This window comes from Lolium rigidum, chromosome 6 (assembly GCF_022539505.1).
Source record: "Lolium rigidum isolate FL_2022 chromosome 6, APGP_CSIRO_Lrig_0.1, whole genome shotgun sequence".
Taxonomy (NCBI): domain Eukaryota; kingdom Viridiplantae; phylum Streptophyta; class Magnoliopsida; order Poales; family Poaceae; genus Lolium; species Lolium rigidum.
This window is the reverse complement of record NC_061513.1, coordinates 272,388,836-272,412,350: the sequence shown is the minus strand read 5'-3', so window position 1 is coordinate 272,412,350 and position 23,515 is coordinate 272,388,836. Positions and strand designations below refer to the sequence as shown.

General features: G+C 44.8%; 1 protein-coding gene across 1 annotated transcript; it reads right to left on the bottom strand.

Annotated features, from left to right (window-relative positions):
- Positions 1-231: 231 nt before the first annotated feature.
- Positions 232-13,336, bottom strand: LOC124664149 (cysteine-rich receptor-like protein kinase 44). Its single transcript, XM_047201733.1, has 6 exons — positions 13,273-13,336; positions 2,505-2,804; positions 2,115-2,334; positions 1,887-2,016; positions 1,217-1,429; positions 232-840 (listed from the first exon to the last, which is right to left on the bottom strand). The coding sequence occupies exons 1-6, from the start codon at positions 13,334-13,336 to the stop codon at positions 232-234; spliced, it is 1,536 nt and encodes a 511-aa protein (XP_047057689.1).
- Between the last annotated feature and the right edge of the window lie 10,179 nt (positions 13,337-23,515).

The window sequence follows — 23,515 nt, the reverse complement described above, 5'->3', positions numbered from 1 at the left end:
GTTGATTCCAATATTTCATCATTTCAAGAAAGAAATTTAAGAAAAAAAAACACAGGTTGGATTTTATTTCAAACTGACTTGACTGTCAGACATTCTGGATCTCAACAAATATGTACGATAGTGGAACTCAATCAGCATGTATTTTAATTATACGACACTCATCTACAATCAAAGATCATTTGCGCTAACCACTGGCCGAATACATGTAGTTTTGCAAGTTAGTATTCTTAATCAACTCACCTCACTGGTTTTTTCACTTGCTTCGTGTGGCTCACTGGACTCCTTTTCTGGCTCTCGATGATTATGACTGCATGTGCTTGACATCCGCAAGGGCGTTAGCAACAAATACTCCTGAGATTTCTTCACGTTCCCCATTGTACCATCTATCTTAATGTTGGACATGTCTTCAGTGATACTGTGCAGTATGAGTTCCTTGCTTACTATGGTGCTCTCTTCTGTATGAAAAACAACATCCAAGTTCATCGCATCAGCCACACCACTCTCTTTATTGAACATGTTTATAGTTATATCCTCAGCTGAAAGACCATTCACTTTGGTGCTCCACACAACGAACTCGTCAGCACGCTGCATATCCCATGGTGCCTTGTGCTGTGGTTGCAATGTTACGTCAACACTACACTTAGATTGTGGCGGCACAATGCCTTTGTTCGGCTGCATGTGGTATGGAAGGGGGCTCATCTTTTGGATGTTGAAGGCAATGTAAGCATCGGTCTGGTTGGTTAGCTTAAGTGAGCATGATATCTGCTTGTTAATCTCAAAAGGAAAATGTAGCTCGAGTGGTTCAACCCCAAGCATATCATCCTCTGAGTAAGGGCTTATCTGCAAGAAACAACGATCTAAATATTACAAACCATGAGCCCATGAATATAGTATACATATTTCCTTCCTAACCACTTTTTGCCTCAGCCAAAATACTTGCTACCATTTTCTTCCTTCTCAGGTGTTTTAGAACCTTTACTTTCCAACTTGTAAAGCTTTGATCATCAACCTTTTAAAAAAAATCATACTATTTCATTTTTAAAATATCTTCAAGGGAAATATAAATGGTAAATAATAATACCACGTGCAGAAGACCATGAGAACAACATAATGAGGAACAGGTGTTTTACAAACAAAAATAGAAGAAAGCAGCAGAGGAAACTAGTCTACAGCTAATTAATAGGGCTCTTGAGGATATGTGGAGATACGAGCTTACCTGCCCAAATGTATATCCACAGTCATCACTGAATTTACCATTAACACCTTCTATTTCTCTGATATCATGTATCATATCCCATATAAAAGGCCGTTTGGATGGGTCAATTTCCTGGCAGAGCAACCCAATTTCCATGCATTTTGCTACTTGTTGGTAAATCAATGGTGTTTCCTTCCCTGTTTTTTTCCATCTGTGCCTCCATTTTCTAAGTACCTGCCGTTCCACATTATGTGACATAGATTAAGCCAAAATGTTAACTAAAATATCAAGGTGAACGCTCATCCAGTTTATCTTCTACACAGCCTATTGGTGCCTCCAAATTCTGATCATGTGGCAAGGGAGGTGATGGTGGCATGTTCCAGAAAGAAGTTCGAAGAGGATCTAGATTCAAAAGATCAACACAATGTGCATGTACTTGGGTGCGTAATAAAATACTACCATATCATCAGTCACATTAATCACAATATCTCTCTCATTTTGTGGTGTAGTGGGAGATAAAAGTGCAGACGATCACAAGGTTTATTTTCTTTCAGTATCTTAGCAAAATATGCCATATAATACTAAGTATGAAAATTAAGTAGTACAGAGTAAAGTGTACAAAATGCAAAGGCAGGAATTTAGAGTATTTCTAAAAGGGGCCATCTCCAAAGTGAGATAAAAGCACTCTTACATTGTTCTTATTATTTTCAGGGATACCCTTCGCTCCAGTCACCAGTTCGGTGATTACAATGCCCAAACTAAACATGTCTGATTTGAATGACATCTTGCCATTCGATAGGTATTCTGGAGCACAATATCCTCTGCATATGAATTTGATAGATTGATTGATTATGGCATAAGAGAAGGTAGGATGTTAAATGCCATGAAAAACAGTGGGTTCTTTTGGTGTATAGCTTACAGTGATCCACAACGGTCTTCGCTCATGGTTTCTGATTTTTCATCGAGCCTTGATAGACCAAAATCCGTAATTTTTGGCCTCATTTGATTATCTAAAAGTATATTGGCAGGTTTCAAATCCATATGAAATATATGTTTTTCCTTGTGCAGATGATGCAACCCTTCGCAGATACCCTTGATTATTTGGTAACGTGTATTCCATTCTAGTCCCCTTAATTCATCTGCATAAAAAAGGAGTAGTACTGAAGCATGAAATGTTCCTTTGTTCATGATAGCACTGAAGGATGTATAGCAACATTTGTATTTTTATATGGTGACGCAAAGGATAGATGTGAAAGAAAAAAAAAGATAAATAACCATAAGAACTACTTCACATGCAGGAGTTATATACCAGTAATATGATTTTTTAGGCTTCCATTGCTGATATACTCAAAACAGAGCAATCTTTCTCTCATCTCAGCGTAAATATGTTGTCTTGATCCTTCAATTTTTACTGCTGTATGTTCTGTGCTAGCACAGAATCCAAGAAACCGTACCACATTTTGATGATTAATCGTCAACAGGCTATCAACTTCACGGTCAAATAGTTTCTCATCAATGGAATGGTTGTTCCTGATCCTCTTCACAGCAACACTCCCGTTTGGAAGGACGGCCTGTTCAACTTCTTTAGTGACACTAGTGGAGAAGAGGCCTTTGGTCCCAAGCAAATGTCCCAGTGCTGAACCAAACCGGGTCCAATGGTGGCATTGGTCCCGGTTCGTTTCTGCCCAGGACGACCCCACCCGCTGGAGCTTGTCCGGTAGTGGCCTTTGGACCCGGTTTGTAATACAAACCGGGACTAAAGGGTCCACGGCTGGGCGCGGCAGGCCGTGTCAGGCGTGGGAAACCTTTAGTCCCGGTTTGTATTACAAACCGGGTCCAAAGCCCCCCCTCTGGACCCGGTTTGTGTTACAAACCGGGACAAGGTCCCCAATCTGGCTATATTACCTTGCCCTGCCCAAGTGTGAGCCACACTTGGCCATATTTTCACTTTCTTCACAAGAGGGGTGTATTGCTCTCCTCTCTTCTTCACATGCACAAGAGGTGTTTGATGAAATGCTTAAGAGGATTTGCCACTTGAGTTTACACAAATCAAGCCACACTTAACTTGTTTTTTTCTTCTTCATCGAGGTTAACAACTTTATCCTTTTCATCCGTAATTGATAAAATGCATGTGTATATATACATCGTGATGTTCCGTAATGGTTTTGATCAGCTAAATTATATCATGCGGATGAATCGGCAATGGATGTACATTGACCGACGGTTTGACGAGTTCACTTCGGGCCTGGATAATTTTATGGCCGTGGCGGAGGCAAACAAACATGGTGGCTTCATGTATTGTCCATGTGTGAACTGCAAGAATACCGTAAATTACGCTCACTCGAGTCTCATTCACAGCCACCTTCTGCGATCCGGTTTCATGCCCATTTACTATTGTTGGATCAAGCACGGAGAAAGAGGGGTTATGATGGAAGACAATGAAGAAGAGGAAGAGGATGATGACGGTTATCCCAATTTCCCTGAATACGATGATACTGCAGAAGGCAATGAAGACAATGAAGTAGAAGATCAAGAGGCACCGGATGAGCCCGCCGATGATGATCTTGGTCGGGCCATTGCCGATGCAAGGAGAGAATGTGAAACTGAAAAGGAAAGGTTGGCCTTCGACAAGATGATAGAAGATCACAACAAATTGTTATACCCAACTTGCGAAGATGGCCATAAAAAGCTAGGCGAGCACGCTGGAATTGTTGCAATGGAAGGCGGAGAACGGTGTCACCGACTCAGGATTTGGAAAGTTGCCGACAATAATTAAGAGGAAGCTTCCAAGGGGTAACGAATTTCCCGCCGCGACGTACGAAGCGAAGAAGATTGTCTGCCCTCTAGGATTAGATGTGCAAAAGATACATGCATGCATTAATGATCGCATCCTCTACCGCGGTGAGTACGAGAATTTGGATGCATGTCCGGTGTGCACTCGCATTGCGGTATAAGATCGACGAGATGACCCTGGTGATGTTGAGGGCGAGCGCCCCAAGAAGAGGGTTCCTGCCAAGGTTATGTGGTATGCTCCTATAATACCACGGCTGAAACGCTTGTTCAGGAATAAAGAGCACGCTAGGTTGTTGCGATGGCACAAAGAAGACCGTAAGAAAGACGTGATGTTGAGACACCCTGCCGATGGATCCCAATGGAGAAAAATCGATAGAGAGTTCCCAAACTTTGCACAGGATGCAAGGAACTTAAGGTTTGGTCTAAGTACGGATGGCATGAATCCTTTTGGAGAGCAGAGCTGCAGCCCATAGCACCTGGCTCGTGACTCTTTGTATATATAACCTTCCTCCTTGGTTGTGCATGAAGCGGAAGTTCATTATGATGCCGGTGCTCATACAAGGCCCGAAGCAACCCGGGAACGACATTGATGTGTACCGAAGCCATTAGTCGAAGAACTTCTACGAGCTGTGGTCCCTAGCAGGTGTACGTGTGTGGGACGAGCACAAGCAGGAGGAATTTGACCTAAGAGCGATGCTTTTCGTAACCATCAATGACCGGCCTGCTCTTGGTAACATTTCGTGACAGTCAAACAAGGGATACAATGCATGCACACACCGTTTACATGAGCTCGAAGGTGATTATTTGGAAAAAGGTCGAAGGTCGTGTACCCGGGGCATCGTCGATTTCTTAGGATTACCCATCCCGTAAGAAAGAAAGGCAAGCATTACGACGGTGAGGCTGATCACCGGAGGAAGCCTCCCCATCGTGATGGTGTTGATATATTTGGTATGGTCAAGGATCTAGATGTAATATTTGGAAAGGGTCCTGGCGGACGGTCTGTTCCGAATGACGCTACCGGACACGCGCCCATGTGGAAGAAGAAATCTATTTTTTGGGAGCTAGAATATTGGAAAGTCTTAGAAGTCCGCTCTTCAATCGATGTGATGCACGTGACGAAGAATCTTTGCGTGAACCTGCTAGGCTTTCTGGGTGTGTACGGGAAGACAAAAGATACACCGAAGCACGGGAGGACCAAGCAACGTTGGAAAGACCCCAAAAATCTGCATGAGAGAGTTAAAGGACGTCATTTATCCAGCCTACGCTCTTACAAAAGCAAGAGAAGGAAATATTTTTTGAATGTCTTAGCAAGTATCAAGGTCCCGTCCGGCTTCTCCTCCAATATAAAGCGAATAATAAATATGGAGAAGAAAACATTCCGTAACCCGAAGTCTCATGACCGTCACGTGATAATGACACAGCTTGCTTCCGATTGCATTGAGGGGGCTTCTACCGGAAAATGTTCGATCGCCCATTGTGAAGCTATGTGCATTCCTCAATGCAATTTCTCGGAAGGTAATAAACCCGAAATTCTACCGAGGTTGCGGAATGATGTGGTCCAATGTCTCGTTAGTTTTGAGCTGGTGTTCCCACCATCCTTCTTCAATATTATGACACATCTCCTCGTTCACCTGGTCGATGAGATTTCCATTCTCGGTCCCGTGTTTCTACACAATATGTTCCCCTTCGAGAGGTTCATGGGAGTCTTGAAGAAATATGTTCATAACCGTGCTAGGCCGGAAGGAAGCATCTCCAAGGGCTATGGAACAGAGGAGGTCATTGAATTCCGTGTTGACTTTATTCCCGACCTTAAGCCGATTGGTGTTCCCGAATCGCGGCATGAAGGGAGACTAAGTGGAAAAGGCACGCTAGGAAGGAAATCAATGATATGTAGGGACGGGATTTCTTTGACTCAAGCACACTACACGCTTCTACAAAGTTCCACCATGGTGGCTCCGTATATCGGTGAGCACAAGAACTTTCTACGCTCCCGTAACCCGGGCGGTCGAACGATTGGATTAGACGTGAACACATGTCGACTTTCGGCGGTTGGTTGCAAAAACATCTCCTGAATAACGAAGATATTGAAGATCAGCTGTACTTGCCGGCCCGGACACCATCTTCGATCGTAGTGACTTTCCAAGGGTACGAGATAAATGGGAATACATTTTACACGATCGCCCAAGATAAAAAGAGCACCAACCAAAACAGTGGTGTCCGCTTTGATGCAATAATGAATGAAGGCCCAAATGACACATATTATGGTTACATAGAGGATATCTGGGAACTTGAGTATGGACCTTCATTTAAGGTCCCTTTGTTTAGGTGCAAATGGGTCAACAAAACAGGAGGCGGGGTTCAGGTAGACAAGTTGTATGGAATGACAACAGTGGATCTCAACAATCTTGGGTATAGAGACGAACCATTCGTCCTAGCCAAGGATGTGGCCCAGGTTTTCTATGTGAAGGATATATCTAGCAAACCAAGAAAAAGGAAACATAAGGAAACAAATACATCAAACGATGAGCCAAAGCGCCACATAGTTCTTTCTGGAAAAAGAAACATCGTGGGAGTGGAGGACAAGACAGACATGTCAGAAGATTATAATAAGTTTGATAAAATTCCACCCTTCAGAGTGAACATTGATCCAAGCATCAAGTTAAATGATGAAGATGCTCCATGGTTAAGGCCGAAGAAGATTAAATGATGAAGATGCTCCATGGCACAAATGAGTATCTCAACATGGCAATCAATTTCCCATTTATTTTTGTGTAATCATTTAACCGTATGTAAGATATGAAAAGTGGAGATGCGCCACGGGAGATTTCCCAACCCTTTCCCCAACACTCGTTAGATGAGATGTAGTCGTTCGGGGGCTTGCAGGAAAAAATTCCAAGGCGCAGCTTTCTGAAGATGCCGTAGGGCGTGTGCACCAACGACATCTTCGAGAAACTGCGCCACGGGAGATTTCCCAACCCTTTCCCCAACACCGTTAGATGAGATGTAGTCGTTCAGGGGCTTGCAGGAAAAAATTCCAAGGCGCAGCTTTCGAAGATGCCGTAGGGCGTGTGCACCAACGACATCTTCGAGAAACTACGCCACGGGAGATTTCCCAACCCTTTCCCCAACACTGTTAGATGAGATGTAGTCGTTTAGGGGCTTGCAGGGAAAAATTGGACTTTTTTTTATGCATGGCGCGGGCGGGGGTGGACACGTGTCGCAGTGCGGTGGCTTTTTTTTCATTTGAAATAAGGCGGGAATGAAACTTTTTTAAAAAAGTGGACTTTGGACCCGGTTTGTATTACAAACCGGGACTAAAGGCCTTTTTTGCGCGCGCAGCGAAAACACAGCAAAAAAAGACCTTTAGGCCCGGTTTGTATTACAAACCGGGACCAAAGGGGGGCCTTTGGACCCGGTTTGTAATACAAACCGGGACCAAAGGGGGGGGGGCAGTATAAAAGAAAACACTTCGTCTCCGCGGAGATCAATCCCGCGGAGACGAAGCGGTCGTGCCGCCGAGCTGCCGAAATCGCCGCCGGGCGCTTCGTCATCGCCGCCGCCCTCCCGCGCGCCATCGCCACCTCCGCCGCCGCCGCCACCCGCGCCGTCCGCCGCCCTCCTCTCTCTCCCGCGCGCGCGCACGCGTTGGCCGCGCGCCCGGCCCGCCGCGGCGCCTCCTCGACCGCCGGCCGCCGCCACCGCTCGCCTCCGCCTCCTCACCGTCGACCTCCGCCGCCGCCGCCGCCACCGCGCGCGCAGGTATGGCTCCTCCCTCCTCTCCCTCCTCCGGCCGGCCGACCGGCGGCGCCACGGCCACATATAGTTTCAATTTTTTGTTTTTTTTTGTTTTTATATATGTTAGATTAATTAGTTTAGTTACAAAATAGATGATTTGTAAATTAGTACATAATTTGATTTAAATTAGTTACAAAAATAGTTAGTAAATTAGTTACAAAAATAGTTAGTAAATTAGTTACAAAAATAGTTAGTAAATTAGTTACAAAAATAGTTAGTAAATTAGTTAGAATTGAAATAGTTAGTTTGATTTAAATTAGTACATAGTTAGTAAATTAGTTAGAAATAGTTAGTTTGATTTAAATTAGTGTAGTTATTAATTAGAACAAAAATAGTTAGTAAATTAGTTAGAAATAGTTAGTTTGATTTAAATTAGTGTAGTTATTAATTAGAAAAAAATTAACAAAATAGATTCATTTATGTCGGCGCCGCCCCCCGCGCGCGCCGACGACTTAGACCGTGGCGGTGCCGAGTCCGTAGCGGTGCCGCCGCGACATAGATTTAGGGTCGCGAAATAGAGAAAGAGCGAGCGAGGAGGAGCGCCGAGTCCGTGGCGGTGCCGGCATCGCCGGCGCCCCTGCCGACGCCCCCAAAACAGGGTCATTCAATTCCCGCTACCGCTCCCGCTGTCGTTCCCGACCCCCGATCCGGATCGATCGATCCGGGGTCATGGAACGCGGCGTTAGTACAAAAGTAGTGAAGTTTTTTATTTAGCACAATATCATGTTTTTTATTTATATTAGTACATATATGATTTGTTTTCGTAGCTACGATGCCGCGACAGCCGCCGCGCCGTGGTCTGACTCTTCTAGAGGAGATGGAGCGAGATGGGGGAGGTCCGGGACCGGGCTCCGCCGGGGTGGCACTCGGGAGGTCTTAGCTTCCGGGTCGCGCACGTTGGTGCGGAATCCGGGTCCCGTTGTCGACCCGGATATTCTTTGGTGGAGGTCTTATGGGCCACGGTCGTTTCGGAGGGAGCCGGCCCCGCCGGAGGAGGTAGCTCGGCGCATTGAAGCGGAGGACCATCACGTTCGCCGTTACATGTACGCGTTAGACAACATGTATAGGACCGGATGGAGCGTTATGCGGGGATCTCATGTTAGCTATGCTCCCGTTGTTGTTCCGTGGCTTTGGGGGTACACCCGCCGCGGCTCGAGACCCGGTCGGCGCCCTCTAGGACCCGGTCTCGCGCGGTTGAGTGGTTGTAGTAGTGATTGATATGTATTAGGGTTAAATAAACATGAACCCGATCTATGTATGCATGTAATCGCACTATCTCGCTTTCAGCACTATATTATCGATCCTTAGTTAAGAACTACATATGTAACTCCATTTTCAGTTTTCTGCATTATCCTTAATTTGATCATATGATGGTTCCTATGTATAGCTTGCGGGTCGTTGTAGAAAGCATGGACAGAGATGAATTTCAAGAAAATTTCATGGAGAACCTCATAGCAAACGGTACTCCGGATGATCGCGACGACGACGTTATTCCAGATGATGGCGGTGACGATGTCACCGCAACTTATTTGAATGACTCCGGTGAGGGAGCGGAGAATATTGAGGAAGAAGATCCTAGTGGCGCCGGTGAGGAACAAGATCATCATAATAATGGCTCCCGAACTGTAGTTATCACCGAGGTATATAAACTAATTAAGCCGCTGTTGATCGACTAGATGCATTAACTAATTAAATTGTACTGACTATGAATTATTTCTTTTTTAGCCCTCCGGATCGTGCACTTCTTCTGTAAAGTCGAGGAAGCGAGGCCCGACCAAAAAGTTGGATGACGGTGTTAGGCACGACATCACCCACATCGAAAAGGATGGTAAACCGATTGCTCCGAGAAAGGTGCAAAGGCATTTATAGCTCAATGCGGAGTGCTTGTTAGGGACCACGTCCCGATCACCGTTCGAGAATGGCACAAGCCGAAGGGACTAGTGCTGTCTCGCAGAGGAAGAAGGTCAAGGTCTTTATATCGATGATGTAGCCAAAAACAGCATTATGGACAAGCTCATGTCACATTTCAACATAGTACCCGAAGAGGGGGTGACGCTCGAAAAGGCCAAGATGGAGCAGGCCCTCCGCGAGTTTGGCAAGAAGAAGATGGCCGAACTATTCAAGAGCCACAAGAAAAGATTGCGCCGCCTTATCAAGATAAAGAAGACTCCGGACAATGAGAAGGTAAAAACTCACCGGGAAGAATTCGTGAAGTACAAAGCACGGAGTCGAAGAATTTAAGAGAAGGTCGGAAATAAATAAGGCAAATGCTGCGTTGAAGCTATATCACCAAATTCCGGGTCCGGTGGATACGGGGCTAACCGTCCTAAGTGGCAAGCAGCCGAGGCGGAACCGACCGAGAAAGGGATCGGATTAGGGACACACGGTTGGATCGAACGGTGCAAGGAGTGGTTCTACGGGATTGGGGGAACGTTGGATCCGTAAACAGGGAAGTGCATCTATAAGAAAGCTCATCCGAAGGTTCCCATTGATGCCCCGGAAAGAGCACATAGGGACGTGGAGGCGGGGTTGTTCCAGCCCGAAAGAGAGAACGATGAGCCGACACGCGCCCTTGGGAACAAAGAACACGGCGGACGAACACGAGGCACGAAGGCTCCGTTCCGTGGAAGTATGGCTTTCCTGCGGAAAGGAAGAGATTTCCCGATAAAAGCCATGAGAGGAGGAAGGCAAGGGAAACAGACCGCCCGGCTAACTTAGAGGAGGGTATGAGCACCATGAAAGCCCAATTAACCATGGTAACCCAAGTACTTACATCTCGGATGGCTCGAGGGCAGGCCGTAGATCCCGCATTGCTCAATGCCATCGCCCCGCCGCAATCTCAACCACACCGGAAAAGCAGCGTGGCTTCCTCTCGGCAGGTGGATAATGATGATGATGATGACCAGGTGGTCGAGCCTCCTCGCTACCCCCGTGGATGATCTCACCGAGAGCCGTCCTTGTGAGCTGCATGTTAAAGTTTTCAACCTATCCTTCAAGGCGGCGGTCGGCATCCTCTTACCTACAAGGTCTTACCATTGCCGTTCGGTCCAAGACGACTTTGTCTGTTGTGATGGTGGATGAAGTGTTGAGAGATTATGAGGGGTTGGTGCTTGAGCACCCCGCAGGTGAAGATGGGGAAATCAAAGAACCGGGAGAAGCCCGTAGAACCACCGTGCAATGGCGGAAGGAGAACATTGTGTTTCCAGGTGAGAAGCCAACAAGCGATGCCACCTCCGCCTCCTCCGCCACCTCGTGCGTCTCCTCCGCGTGATGATTCTCCCCGTGCGCGATGATGATTCCCCTATCCATGACCAGTCCGCTCCGCGTGAAAATACTCCGCCGCCTCCTCCTCCTCCTCGTCGGAGACTCCGCCGCCTCCACTTAAGCAAAAGAGGAAGCGGTCCGCGGCACCTCCTACAGCTCCGAAGAGATCATCAACTCCAATGAGGGCACGGACTCCGCAGTTGTTACCACATGAGCAGATCGAAGAGCAAAAGGCGTTTCTTGCGCCGAAGAAGATGTTTATTCCACCGCGTACGGTGAAGCACTTTGCCGAGACGAGAATGAAGAGACCTGAGCCGAGAGCTGATTATGACCGCTCTCTTGGACAGTCCTCTAGAGCGAGCAAAGAAGCAAAAAAGTCGCCCAGCCTTGGACAAGCAGGACATTCGAGGCCGCACCCCACTTCATCGTGGAGCCATATCATGATCCGTAGACGGCATCGATGATCGAACGGGCGGCTAGAGCTCGTGGAGCATCGCTGAGTACGAAGATTACTATCCAACGGCTCAAGTGGTAAACACGTATAGATACGGAAAAGATCTCGTCAAACCCGGCGAGCTCGCGCGTCTAGGGACTCGGATGCGAAGGTTGCATGAATGGTACCCGAAAGCCCGTCGAAGAAGTGAAAGGTACCTCACGGTGTATCTTAGAGATGAGCATTACTTCCGGGGGAAGACGAGATAAACCTTGAGTTAGAAGAACTCGTTTCAGCTTATTCAATCAAGACGCCCTCGACAAAGCTGTCATCGCTTGCTACTGCCTCGTAAGTGATTTATTTGTGTAATTAAGTTTGTAGCTCATTCATTTGCACTAACAATTATCCTCATTATATTCTTTGTGTACGCTATACATTTAATTATGCGAATGAAGAAGCTGGAATACAAAAGAGGCAAGCTCCTACCGCTGGGGTTCATAGACCCAAACACAGCTCATGAAGTTACGGTTCGAGACTTCGCCAAGGACACAGAGGATAACATCGTAATGTTTTTAGAGAAGCAAGCGGACAAAGAGGATATATTCTTTCCCTACAACTTCAAGTGAGTGTTATATATAACATACATTATGCTTGTGCACCTTCCACTTTATTCTCGTAATCATTGAGCTATGCTTGTGCAGTTTCCACTTTATTCTCCTAATCATTGATCTTCACATTGGAGTCGTAAAAGTCATGGACTCGAAACGTAAAGAATATGCGGAATGGGCGGACATGGCTGTCATCCTCCGCAGGTAGTTTCAATCAATTTCGTATTGGCATCTTCATCTCGCTCTAATTCGAAGATATCATCAACTAATCAATTACTCATTTACTCATTACTTTTTGCCGGGCAGTGGCTTGGAAACGGTTCATCAATACTCGTTCCGGTAAATGGAAACCGGAGCTTACATTTGAAGATTACCCCGTAAGTAGTACTATATATATAGCTATGTCCGTGAAACTTTATATATGATATTTACTTTCAATACGATGCTTGATTATTAGTTTGATCGAACTATTTTTTCGTAAAGTGTATGAGGCAGGAACAAGGGAATAACTTATGTGGATACTACGTCTGCACCTTCATGCGTGACATGATCTGTCCCAAGGGTGGGGATGCCCAAATACACCACACTCGTGTACGATAACAAATTTTCACAATTAATCTTAATTAGTACCATCTATTGTATTGAGTTACATTCATATATTGATCTCCTTTTTTAAATATAGATGACACGCCTGCGGGACACTCTCATAACAACGGATCAAATAAAAGCAATTCAAGAGGAAATCGCGGGATTCTTTATTACCGAGGTCCTTACCCCAGGTGGAGAGCACTATGGGAAGATCGTGACGGCGGAGGATATTCGTCGAGGACATGTTGTATTGTAAATATGCATGCATTACGTGTACTCGTGTTGACTATGTCGTGTACCGTTGACGATGTCTATATATATTCATGACGATTTTTTGTGGTTTCTTGAATGATATATATGCATTGCCGAAACTCGCCGCGCAGCAGAAACGCCTGTTCTCTCGCCGCGGCAGAAACGCCGGTACGGCCTAAATCCGTGCCGCGGCGAGAAATAGCAATTCTCGCCGCGGCAGGGAAACCTAGGCCCGGTTCGTACCACGAACCGGGACCAAAGGCCTTCCACCGCGAGCTCCCCGGCCGCACCACGTGTCGAGGCCTTTAGGCCCGATCAATCTTGAACCGGGACTAAAGGCGCACCCTTTGGCCCCGCCTGATTGGTCCGGTTCGGGAACCGGTCCGAGTCCCAATGGACCGGCCTCATCGCCCCTTTTTCTACTAGTGTGAGCATTGATTAAGAACAAAACCTTTTCATTATGAGAGAGAGTAGAAAGTAGACGTGTCCAAACATGCATGTTCCTTATTTTACAAGTATAAATGTTACCATATAAACTACTGCAAATCCGCCCTGACCAACTACTCGATCTTCAGAAAAATTCCCTGTGATATTCTTCAAAAGTGAAAATGGCAGATTCGTCGGTTTCTCTCTTCCATCAAGTACATGCACCAGAATATCAGACTCCATCTGTCTGTTGTCCAATCCTGACAAACTACTATGTGTGATCTCTACAAGAAAGTCAACTTTTCATTTACTTTTCAGATCTGACAGTGTCTAGACAGGATAGAGAAGAGCGCATTCAACAAATTAGGGACTGGAGCACTAACCTGGAAGATCCGCAGAGATGCAGCTGCCTGCGCAGAGAGGCGGAGAAGAAGATGAGGCTGGATTCCACCACCTACCAGGCTAGGGCTGCATAGAAATGGAGAGAGAGGCAAAAGAGACGCTAAAGATGAGAGTGGATTCCACCACCTACCAGGCTAAAGTACGTCCAAATTTAGATGTGATTGAGATTTCAGAAGACCAAACAGAGAAGACCGCATAATTAACTACTTGAGATAAGGACGAAAATGATTGCGAACAGTGACAGGTCCAGCCAAGAACTACACCGTTGTTCAGCACTAAAATATGGGTGAAACTGACAATTATTGCATTGTTTTTAACTGCAATCTTAGCAAACCATTCCTTCAAATCAATCGTGCCATGGGAAGCTCAATTTGTGCTGAGATTCGTACACATCAGTCCAGACAAACTGAAGTACAGTAATGAAAGTTCAGAAAACAATTGCAGAGGCAACAGGGTGAAGAACGCGAGCACTACCTGCACCCGGTGCCCGCCCAGCAGCACGGCGGCGTATCATTCTAGGCAATGGAAGCCGCATTTCTCCCACTCATGGCTAGCTCCGTTGTCGCCGCCCTCGGTTGGATTCGGGAAAGAAGAAGCACCTCGGTTGAACAGGCCAGAGAGCAGGGCAAAGAAACACACCAGCGAATATAGGCGTATCGTGATGACATGGGCTTGTCAGCCTGAATGGCTGATGGGTAAGTTTATCTTATTTACTCCCCCATTCTATAATAACTACTATATTAAAGAGTAACAAACATCTTTTTTCTCATAATTTTGAGGCCTTCTCTGAATTAACCTGGTGTTAACACGTAAGCTGCTTGAATGGTTTGATTTTCACTGGTTTACTCTGTGTACAATCTAGGTGCTCTTTAAGATTTTTTGTGGAGTTCTGAGTGCTTCTTTGCTCCTTTTTGCTGTGTGGTTGGTGTGACTGTAGCCGGCGTGCTGTTTCTTCACGTGTTGGTTCATCCCGTCAAAGCGGTGCTTGATGCGTGTCTATATCACGAGCTGTCTTCATGTCTTCTTGGGATTTCCAAGGATAAGGTCCTGGGTAAAGGGAGAGGAGGGTTCGTGCGCCTGCAATCCTGCATACAGGAGGTTTTCGCCGGCGGCCGGCCGGTGGCCGCCACGGCCACGACCTGATGCGCTTCAAGCCCGTGACGGGATGAGCAGCGCCTGGACATCGCCTAGCATCGGAGGGAGGCAGGCCGAGGAGTGCCACCCTCTGCGTGCCGGAGGTTTCGCGGTGCCGGCCGGTTGGCCTCCATGGCCATGGGCCGATGGTTTCGCTCCATCTCCACGGACCTCCTCTTGCCCCGAGCGCCGGCTTCACCACGTATCCACTTTTATTTTCTCCTCCAATTTCCTAGGTGTAGATTGTAGATCATGCCCTGGTTCATGTCCTCTACTCATCTTTTTTGTCTGCGCCAAAGCAGGCACGCATTATTCCGTGACAGCAGCAACCGCCGCAACTCCCCCATGCAACAGCAACCGCAGCAGGGGATCGGCGGCGACTTGCATTCTCGCCGATACAGGGGATCGGAATCGGGGCGTCATCATCGTCGACGCAAGCGGCGGTGGCGGCGGGTGCGGAGAGCACGCGCGCCGCGCGCGGCAGAGCAGATGGCGTACGAAGACGCCTGGAAGGCCAGCAGCACGGACTTTAGGACGCCCTTTGCCTCCATTGAGGACGCCATCACCAGGTGCGTCGTTCTAGAATTTTTCCAGACCTGAGTGGTCCGTTGATTCTTGGATCTTACTTGACTCCCCTTGGTGAGCACGACCGAGATTGATTTTGCATCGTTGTTTAATTTGGTGTGGAGAATTGCAGTTTCATGGAGAATGAATGATTTGGTTTCAAATCAAACAGAGAATAACTGATTATTTTACCATGTTGGTGGTCGGCATATGTAGATATACGCAGGTTAATTAAAACATGGTTAACAACATATATTGAAAATTGCCTGATCAATAATTCTCCCTGTGAATTGTTAAAAATAAGCATTCGCCGTGATAAACAAGAAAAGGGCCGACAAACATCGAACCCTCTGAACATTTTTATGTTTCCGGACAGAATGTTCTGAAACCTGTTCATGTTTGCCTGAAATGTCTGCCAATTTATTAATAGTTGATCATTTGTCCCTTTTACAGAGATGCCTCTATTATATGCCCCTCGTGAATGAGTCGGGGTCATGTCCGATGATCCTTGATCAGGCTAAACCTGCAGTCACTGTTAACCTCAGAACATATTAATGTCTAACCGGCAGAGCCTTCAGAAATATGACAGGCTTTATGGCTTATGGATTGCAGGATAAACACATGAAAATCTCATACATGATTCTGCAGGTATACTGTTTTTTCAATTTTATCAGCTACTGTCATATTTGTACTCCTAAAATTAATTCTTGAGCAATATATTTTCAACCTGCATATTGTGTGGGTGGGCATTCAGTAAACTCGCAAGTTATTCATAACTCAATTCTTGGATGTTAGTTGTGTCGTCCTTCTCTGTTATGACAACCACATACATAGCAGTTTGTATCAGCAATATGAACACAGTCAACTTTAATAAGCATAAGTTGCTAACAAGCTAATGGTCATACGGTGGTTTTGCACGCTATTTACACCCATGAACAAAATCAGCATCAGGGAGCTCCATACATCCATATGCTCTTTGTCAGCTAGAGCCCCTTGCCCATTTTAGTCTTTCCACCGGAGCATTTTTCAGATCCACCTGTAAGTTATACAACTAATGGTAAAATTTCAACTGCAAAATGAGCACACTATATCACTTTAAGAAATATCTGCATTTTTACATATAAAGTGATCATATTATTCTTAATCTATAAAACCTCCGCAGGTTCAGTATATCATCAAGTGGATCAAGACAACACTGAATTAGTTTGAGCTAACGTTATGGTCAGGAAGCATACCATCTTTCTTCCCAATGTTCTCCACTACTATGCATGGATGCTGCACTGGAGTTGCCTGATCTGTTTTGAGATGGTCCGTACGAGCATGCTTGAAGCCCACTGAAAAGAAAATGTGAAAATATCTCAAAAGGGAGAGCATGCTTGAATGTTGCTTGGGTGAGTGCACACTTCATCTTTCTTTCCCAAATTGTGCTTGCTTGACCGTAGTTTGCTGGCTTTGGTTGCTATCGCCCATGGCTTTCATGTGTGCGACTACCACTCGCGTTGTCCGATGGTGTAATCGGAGACAGCGCGCACTACAACTGATATGCCAATTAAACTAATATGGTTCTGCTACTGTAATTAATCTGCAAAATGAAAGTATGAAATAAATAAAAGAGTAAACTATAAAGAGGAAAGGCATATGATCCAAAGCCTTCAAAGACGTGAACATGGCAGTTGCCAGTTCTACCGCCACAGTGGCTAGCTAGCCATGAACATCTACTAATTCACATTATTATTCATGTCCAAAGTTGATTGAGATGCACCTCCATTTATATCAAGACCAATTCCAGGGTGGGTGATTTTCCTACAAGTTCAATATGTCCAAAGTGAAGAAAAAAGAAAAGTGACGAACGGGCCAACGTACGCTTTCAGGTGATGCATAAAGGTGTTCGAAAAACAAAATTCAAGTGTATGATATAAGATTTCTGTCACACATCAAATTACTTTGTCAGTATTGTTTTCTGTGTTGACAAAAACATCTCAGAACCTGCAACTCACAATGCTTTTGTTATAGTATATTTGTAGATTAAGACTTATTTCAAGAAAAATGGAAGTGATCTGGGCAACCAGAAAATGTTGATTACTATTCTTAAAGATCATTTCTGATCATTTTACCGAGGATTTTAGCATTACAATTCACGGATGCATTGATTCATTCTTTTAGTTAAAAAAATGGGCACTACCTTACAGATCTACTGAGCAAGTAGATCTTATAGTTGGACTGTCATGAGCTTTATATGACCAAGAAGATACGCAGGTGACCTTTTGGTTTGCCATTGCGAGTGAAAGACTGACAAAGATATATGTTAGAACTCATTCATAGTCTTGCTCCTTTTTTCCATGATATTCGTGCTAGATCTCACTAAAGATATTTTCTATCATGATGTGATCTGTTCCTCTTGATTTTATTACAATTTCTTTTTTATTGTAGCATGTTCAAAAGAATCAATATCATCATGGCAAGTCGCAATCTAGATGCATTTGCAGGATGGTCTATTCACTGTTATTTGTTGAGTACTATAAATATATTATGCATTAAGAAGATATTACATAAATTCCTTTGCACTTCAGCGTTATTATATGCTTTGCCTAGGTTTTATATTTTCCCCATGAATGATGTCATCTTTCTGTTTCATGTCTTAAGTAATCAAGTTTCAGAAAGTGATTTTTCTATTACTTCACTATAATATGTTTTCTAAGCATCAATTATATCCTCAGTTTGTGCCAATTTGAGCTTCCGTTTTATTCTTGCTGCATCATGCCTCTTAGGCTCTTAGCTATCATTGTTGGTATTATATTAATAACTCCACATGTGTTCCTCCGTTTGGACTTCCCATTAGTACCTTTTATGAGAGCCTTACTTACATTAGGACTTGATAGCTGCACAAGTTTCCATGTTCTCATTACAAAATTATTTTGATCTGCATGTGAATTTTTCCATACCACGTTGTAATGATGTTTTTATGTATCACTTCCTGGATTTGTTTTGAGCACAATTAGGATATGAGGAGCTTTGTTGCTTCGGCTGAAGATATTCAAATTGGGTCTATGCATGCATGCTGAGGTCTTTTAAGGACATGATCTCACCATGCTTTACATTGTTGCATTTTGTTACTGGTTTGTCGGCCGAACTCCACAACTTGGGGTTGTATGTTGGTTCCAATGGAAGTATTTTTTTTCCATGCGCCATGTGATTCGCTTTTTTAGTGTTGATGATATGTCTATGTGAAAAGGGCTCACCTACAATCTGTATGTATTATTGCTACTAAATAAAAGGACAATTTGTTACCAAGTGTGTCAAGTTCTTGAATCCAGCGTTTTATTGTTTCAAATCTAGGGTTTTATTGTTTTCTTTATGTTCAATGGTGTACTCAGTTTTGTGACAGATCTAAACTTGAAAGCTAATCAGCATGTCAGTTTACTCATACATGTAGCACGTCCACATGTATCTACACTTTTTGGTGACAATTAGGTCCAAATAATATTGAAGACGATGATTTAATATTCATGAAAACTTTGCAACACACTCTAAACAAAACCCTACCTTTTGTTCTTCAACTTGCAACAACAATGGGCGCGGCGTGCCGCCGCGCTATCTCTTGCTAGTAAATTTAGTACTGCTTCTAAAAAATGGATATGAAAACTTGAAACTTAAAGTACGAGCATCCTTGTGTGGGTATTAGTATGCTACAAAATCATTTTTTTTAGTACCCAAATGCGCTCTCTCTCTCTCTTATACCCACATCACATTTAGAAGCTAAATTTTGAGTATTCTCTTGGAGATGCTCTTAGCGTGCAAAAATGTGCAAAAATCTCGACGTATGCTAAAATAATCTGTCTAATGTCGTGGATTTGTCAAGATAGGCATGTATCTAAACGTATTTTAGTCAATATATATACATGAATCTAGACAAATGGATAACATCTAATTTGGAACAGAGGAGTAATGCTTCCCTATATATTAGAATATAATACATAAATAAAAATTGTACATAAAAAATATTACTTAATATATTCCTATTTTAATGTTCGTATACATGAAAAATAATAGTTATATACTAACGAATTAATGTTTACTCGTAATATGTAAAGTTGATATTCAAAATAAGATGTCTCCGTATGTGTAGAAAATGTTCCTGTATCTATGTAAAAGGGGATTAAAATTTATTTACTTATTGCAGAAAAAGTAAAAAACAAATTGAAAAATAAAATAATAAAAAGGAAAAGAAAAGAAAAGAAACAAAAAAGAAAAATAAATAAATATGATGCGGTGCTACCATCAATGCATGGTTTCAAGGAGACTCGGGGTGCGCGGACATCGGTCTGAATTGAGCGAGACAAGACTGAGAACATCACCAGCCACGTCCCCTAAACTGTGTCACAAAGGTTTGGGCGACAGCGGTAAAAAAAACTGCACCCACTGGCAATCTCAAAGACAAGTTTTGTCCAGGCCTTCTCCACACGCAATCTCAAAGATAAGTTTTGTCCAGGCCTTCTCCACATTGTGTGTGGCGTGCTGAGCTCGTCCGTGGTCCATTCATAGTTTTAAAAACCGGACCGGTGAACGAACCGGTGAGACTCTCGGTTCACGGTTCACTGGTCCAACCGCTGGTCCGCTCGGTTCAATTGCTGAACCGGTAATTGAAAAATTATTATTATTTTTAGTTATATGATAGAGAAATACTGTATCAAATAGATTGACTTCAGTAGTTAATCACAAAAGAATCATGGAATAGATGGTCACCACATACAGGGTGAAGCGTATGCACTCTACCCCCACAACCGCTCGGGGTAATTTGGTGGCCGGTCAATCAGATTGAAAGTTAAAGTTGCAAAATTCAAACAAAAAATTAAAGTTGCTCAAAAGTATTGGAATATCTCCAGACCAATTGGCTTGAGTGAGACAGAGAATAGTGGTATTTCGTATGTGAGCGTGAAATTCATGGTGAAGCGCTGTTTAGAGCATCTCCAACTCTGCGAGGTAGCCCTATCCAAAGGAGAAATAAATATGTGGAAATTTCGTTAAATAAACTGTGGTGGCTTTTGCAAATCTTACGAGTCTGGTGTACAACGTATTACCAGTTTCACGCATCTGCTGATCTAATAGCCACGAACTCATCAGGATTCAGGTACTCCCTCCGTCCTAGAGTGTAAGTCATATTCCCAAAAACTATTTGTCCCATAACCTCCACATCTAAGACATAATTTTATTTAATGAGGAAGAGAAAGGGGTTGCATCCACCAATGAGGGAGAGAAAGAGAATGCATGCACCAATAAGAGAGAGAAAGGGGCTGCATGCACCAATGAGAGAGAGAAAATGAGACCCAATCAACTAGTACCTTGGGCCAAGATATTCAAAAATTGTGACTTACAAACTAGGACGGTGGGAGTATTAACCATGTGGCATTTGCCATTTATAGAGTTCCATAAGTCCACGGACACGCAGAGTCAAGTCTGAAAATGGCATGCTACACCACCTCTGAATCACCTTTAACCTCTTCAGGTAGACTTTTGTGGCAAGTTTATAGAACCGGGAGGCGGCGATTTGCACAAAAATAACCCAAAAGTGAAAGAAAAGCACAGACTGACCCTCCGGCGAAACTATTTCACCCATCTAACCCTTTTGTGTGGCGCCCCGCACATCGGCGCCACACATGCCTGTGTGACGCCCCTCCTGCCGGCGCCACACACCCAGCCGACGTGGCGCCCTCGACGCTGCGCTGGCGCGCCGATCCGACGTGGCAGCATGTGTGGCGCCCTGATACGTCTCCAACGTATCGATAATTTCTTATGTTCCATGCCACATTATTGATGTTATCTACATGTTTTATGCACACTTTATGTCATATTCGTGCATTTTCTGGAACTAACCTATTAACAAGATGCCGAAGTGCCGCTTCTGTTTTCTCGCTGTTTTTGGTTTCGAAATCCTAGTAACGAAATATTCTCGGAATCGGACGAAATCAACGCCAAAGATCTTAGAATCCCCGGAAGCATCCGAACACACCGGAGAGGTCGGAGGGGGCCACAGGGCCACCAAACCCTAGGGCCGGCGCGGCCGGAGGGGGCCGCGCCGCCCTATGGTGTGGCCCCCTGTCAGCCCTCCCGCGCCGCCTCTTCGCCTATATAAAGCCCCCGGATCGAAAACCCCGTTACGAAGAACCACGATACGGAAAACCTTCCGCAGCCGCCGCCATCGCGAAGCCAAGATCCGGGGGACAGAGTCTCTGTTCCGGCACCCTGCCGGAGCGGGGAAGTGCCCCCGGAAGGCTTCTCCATCGACACCGCTGCCATCTCCACCGCCATCTTCATCACCGCTCGCTGCTCCCATGAGGAGGGAGTAGTTCTCCATCGAGGCTCGGGGCTGTACCGGTAGCTATGTGGTTCATCTCTCTCCTATGTGCTTCAATACAATAATCTCATGAGCTGCCTTACATGATTGAGATTCATATGATGATGCTTGTAATCTAGATGTCATTATGCTAGTCAAGTGAGTTTTACTTATGTGATCTCCGGAGACTCCTTGTCCCACGTGTGTAAAGGTGACAAGTGTGTACACCGTGTGGGTCTCTTAGGCTAGATTTCACAGAATACTTATTCACCGTTGAATGGCATAGTGAGGTGCTTATTTATATCTCTTTATGATTGCAATGTGTTTGTATCACAATTTATCTATGTGCTACTCTAGTGATGTGTTATTAAAGTAGTTTTATTCCTCCCGCACGTGTGCAAAGGTGACAAGTGTGTGCACCGTGTTAGTACTTGGTTTATGCTATGATCATGATCTCTTGTAGATTGCGAAGTTAACTATTGCTATGATAATATCGATGTGATCTATTCCTCCTACATATGCATGAAGGTGACGAGTGTGCATGCTATGCTAGTACTTGGTTTAGTCTCGTTGATCTATCTTACACTAAAGGTTACTAAAATATGAGCATTATTGTGGAGCTTGTTAACTCCGGCATTGAGGGTTCGTGTAATCCTACGCAATGTGTTCATCATCCAACAAAAGTGTAGAGTATGCATTTATCTATTTTGTTATGTGATCAATGTTGAGAGTGTCCACTAGTGAAAGTGTAATCCCTAGGCCTTGTTCCTAAATACTGCTGAGTTACTACCTGCTTGTTTCATTGTTTTACTCGTGTTACTACTCGCTGCAATACTACCACCATCAACTACACGCCGGCAAGCTATTTTCACGGCACCGTTGCTACCGCTCATACTTATTTATACCACCTGTATTTCACTATCTCTTCGCCGAACTAGTGCACCTATTAGGTGTGTTGGGGACACAAGAGACTTCTTGCTTTGTGGTTGCGGGGTTGCATGAGAGGGATATCTTTGACCTCTTCCTCCCTGAGTTCGATAAACCTTGGGTATCCACTTAAGGGAAACTTGCTGCTGTTCTACAAACCTCTGCTCTTGGAGGCCCAACACTGTCTACAAGAATAGAAGCTCCCGTAGACATCACGCCCCTCCCATCGGCGCCACACATGCCAGCTTATATCGAATTTTCGGTCGAAAACATCCAGGGGCTCCGGACGTCTGGGACTTAGCCGTTTTGGCGAGCCTGTATGTGTGGCGCCGACGCCACGGGCGCCACACTAGCATGTGTGGCGCCGATGCCACGGGCGCCACACATCCACTTAAGTGTGGCGCCCGAGCCCGCCCCCAGCCCGACCCTCTCTTTCTCTCCTCTCTTTCTCTCCTCCAACAGCCGCCGCCGGCCGTCTCTCCGCCGCCCCCCACCAAATCCTCCACGGATTGGACAGATCTGGCCGGCCAAATCCATCCCCATACAATCCTCAAGGTATTCCCCTTCGTTCCCCTTCGATTCATGCAAGATTTGCTCCGGTTTAATTAGATTTGGCCGTTTTGCCTAGATTGGAAATGTTGGTTGTGTTTGAACCATAGATTTGTATGCATGTGTTTGAACCATAGTTTTGTTGGAACCATAGATTGTATGCATGTGTTTGAACCATAGATGTTAAATTTTGCTAGATTGTATGCATTGTATCCAAAGATGTTTGAAATGGCTATGTATGTGTAGGAACCCTA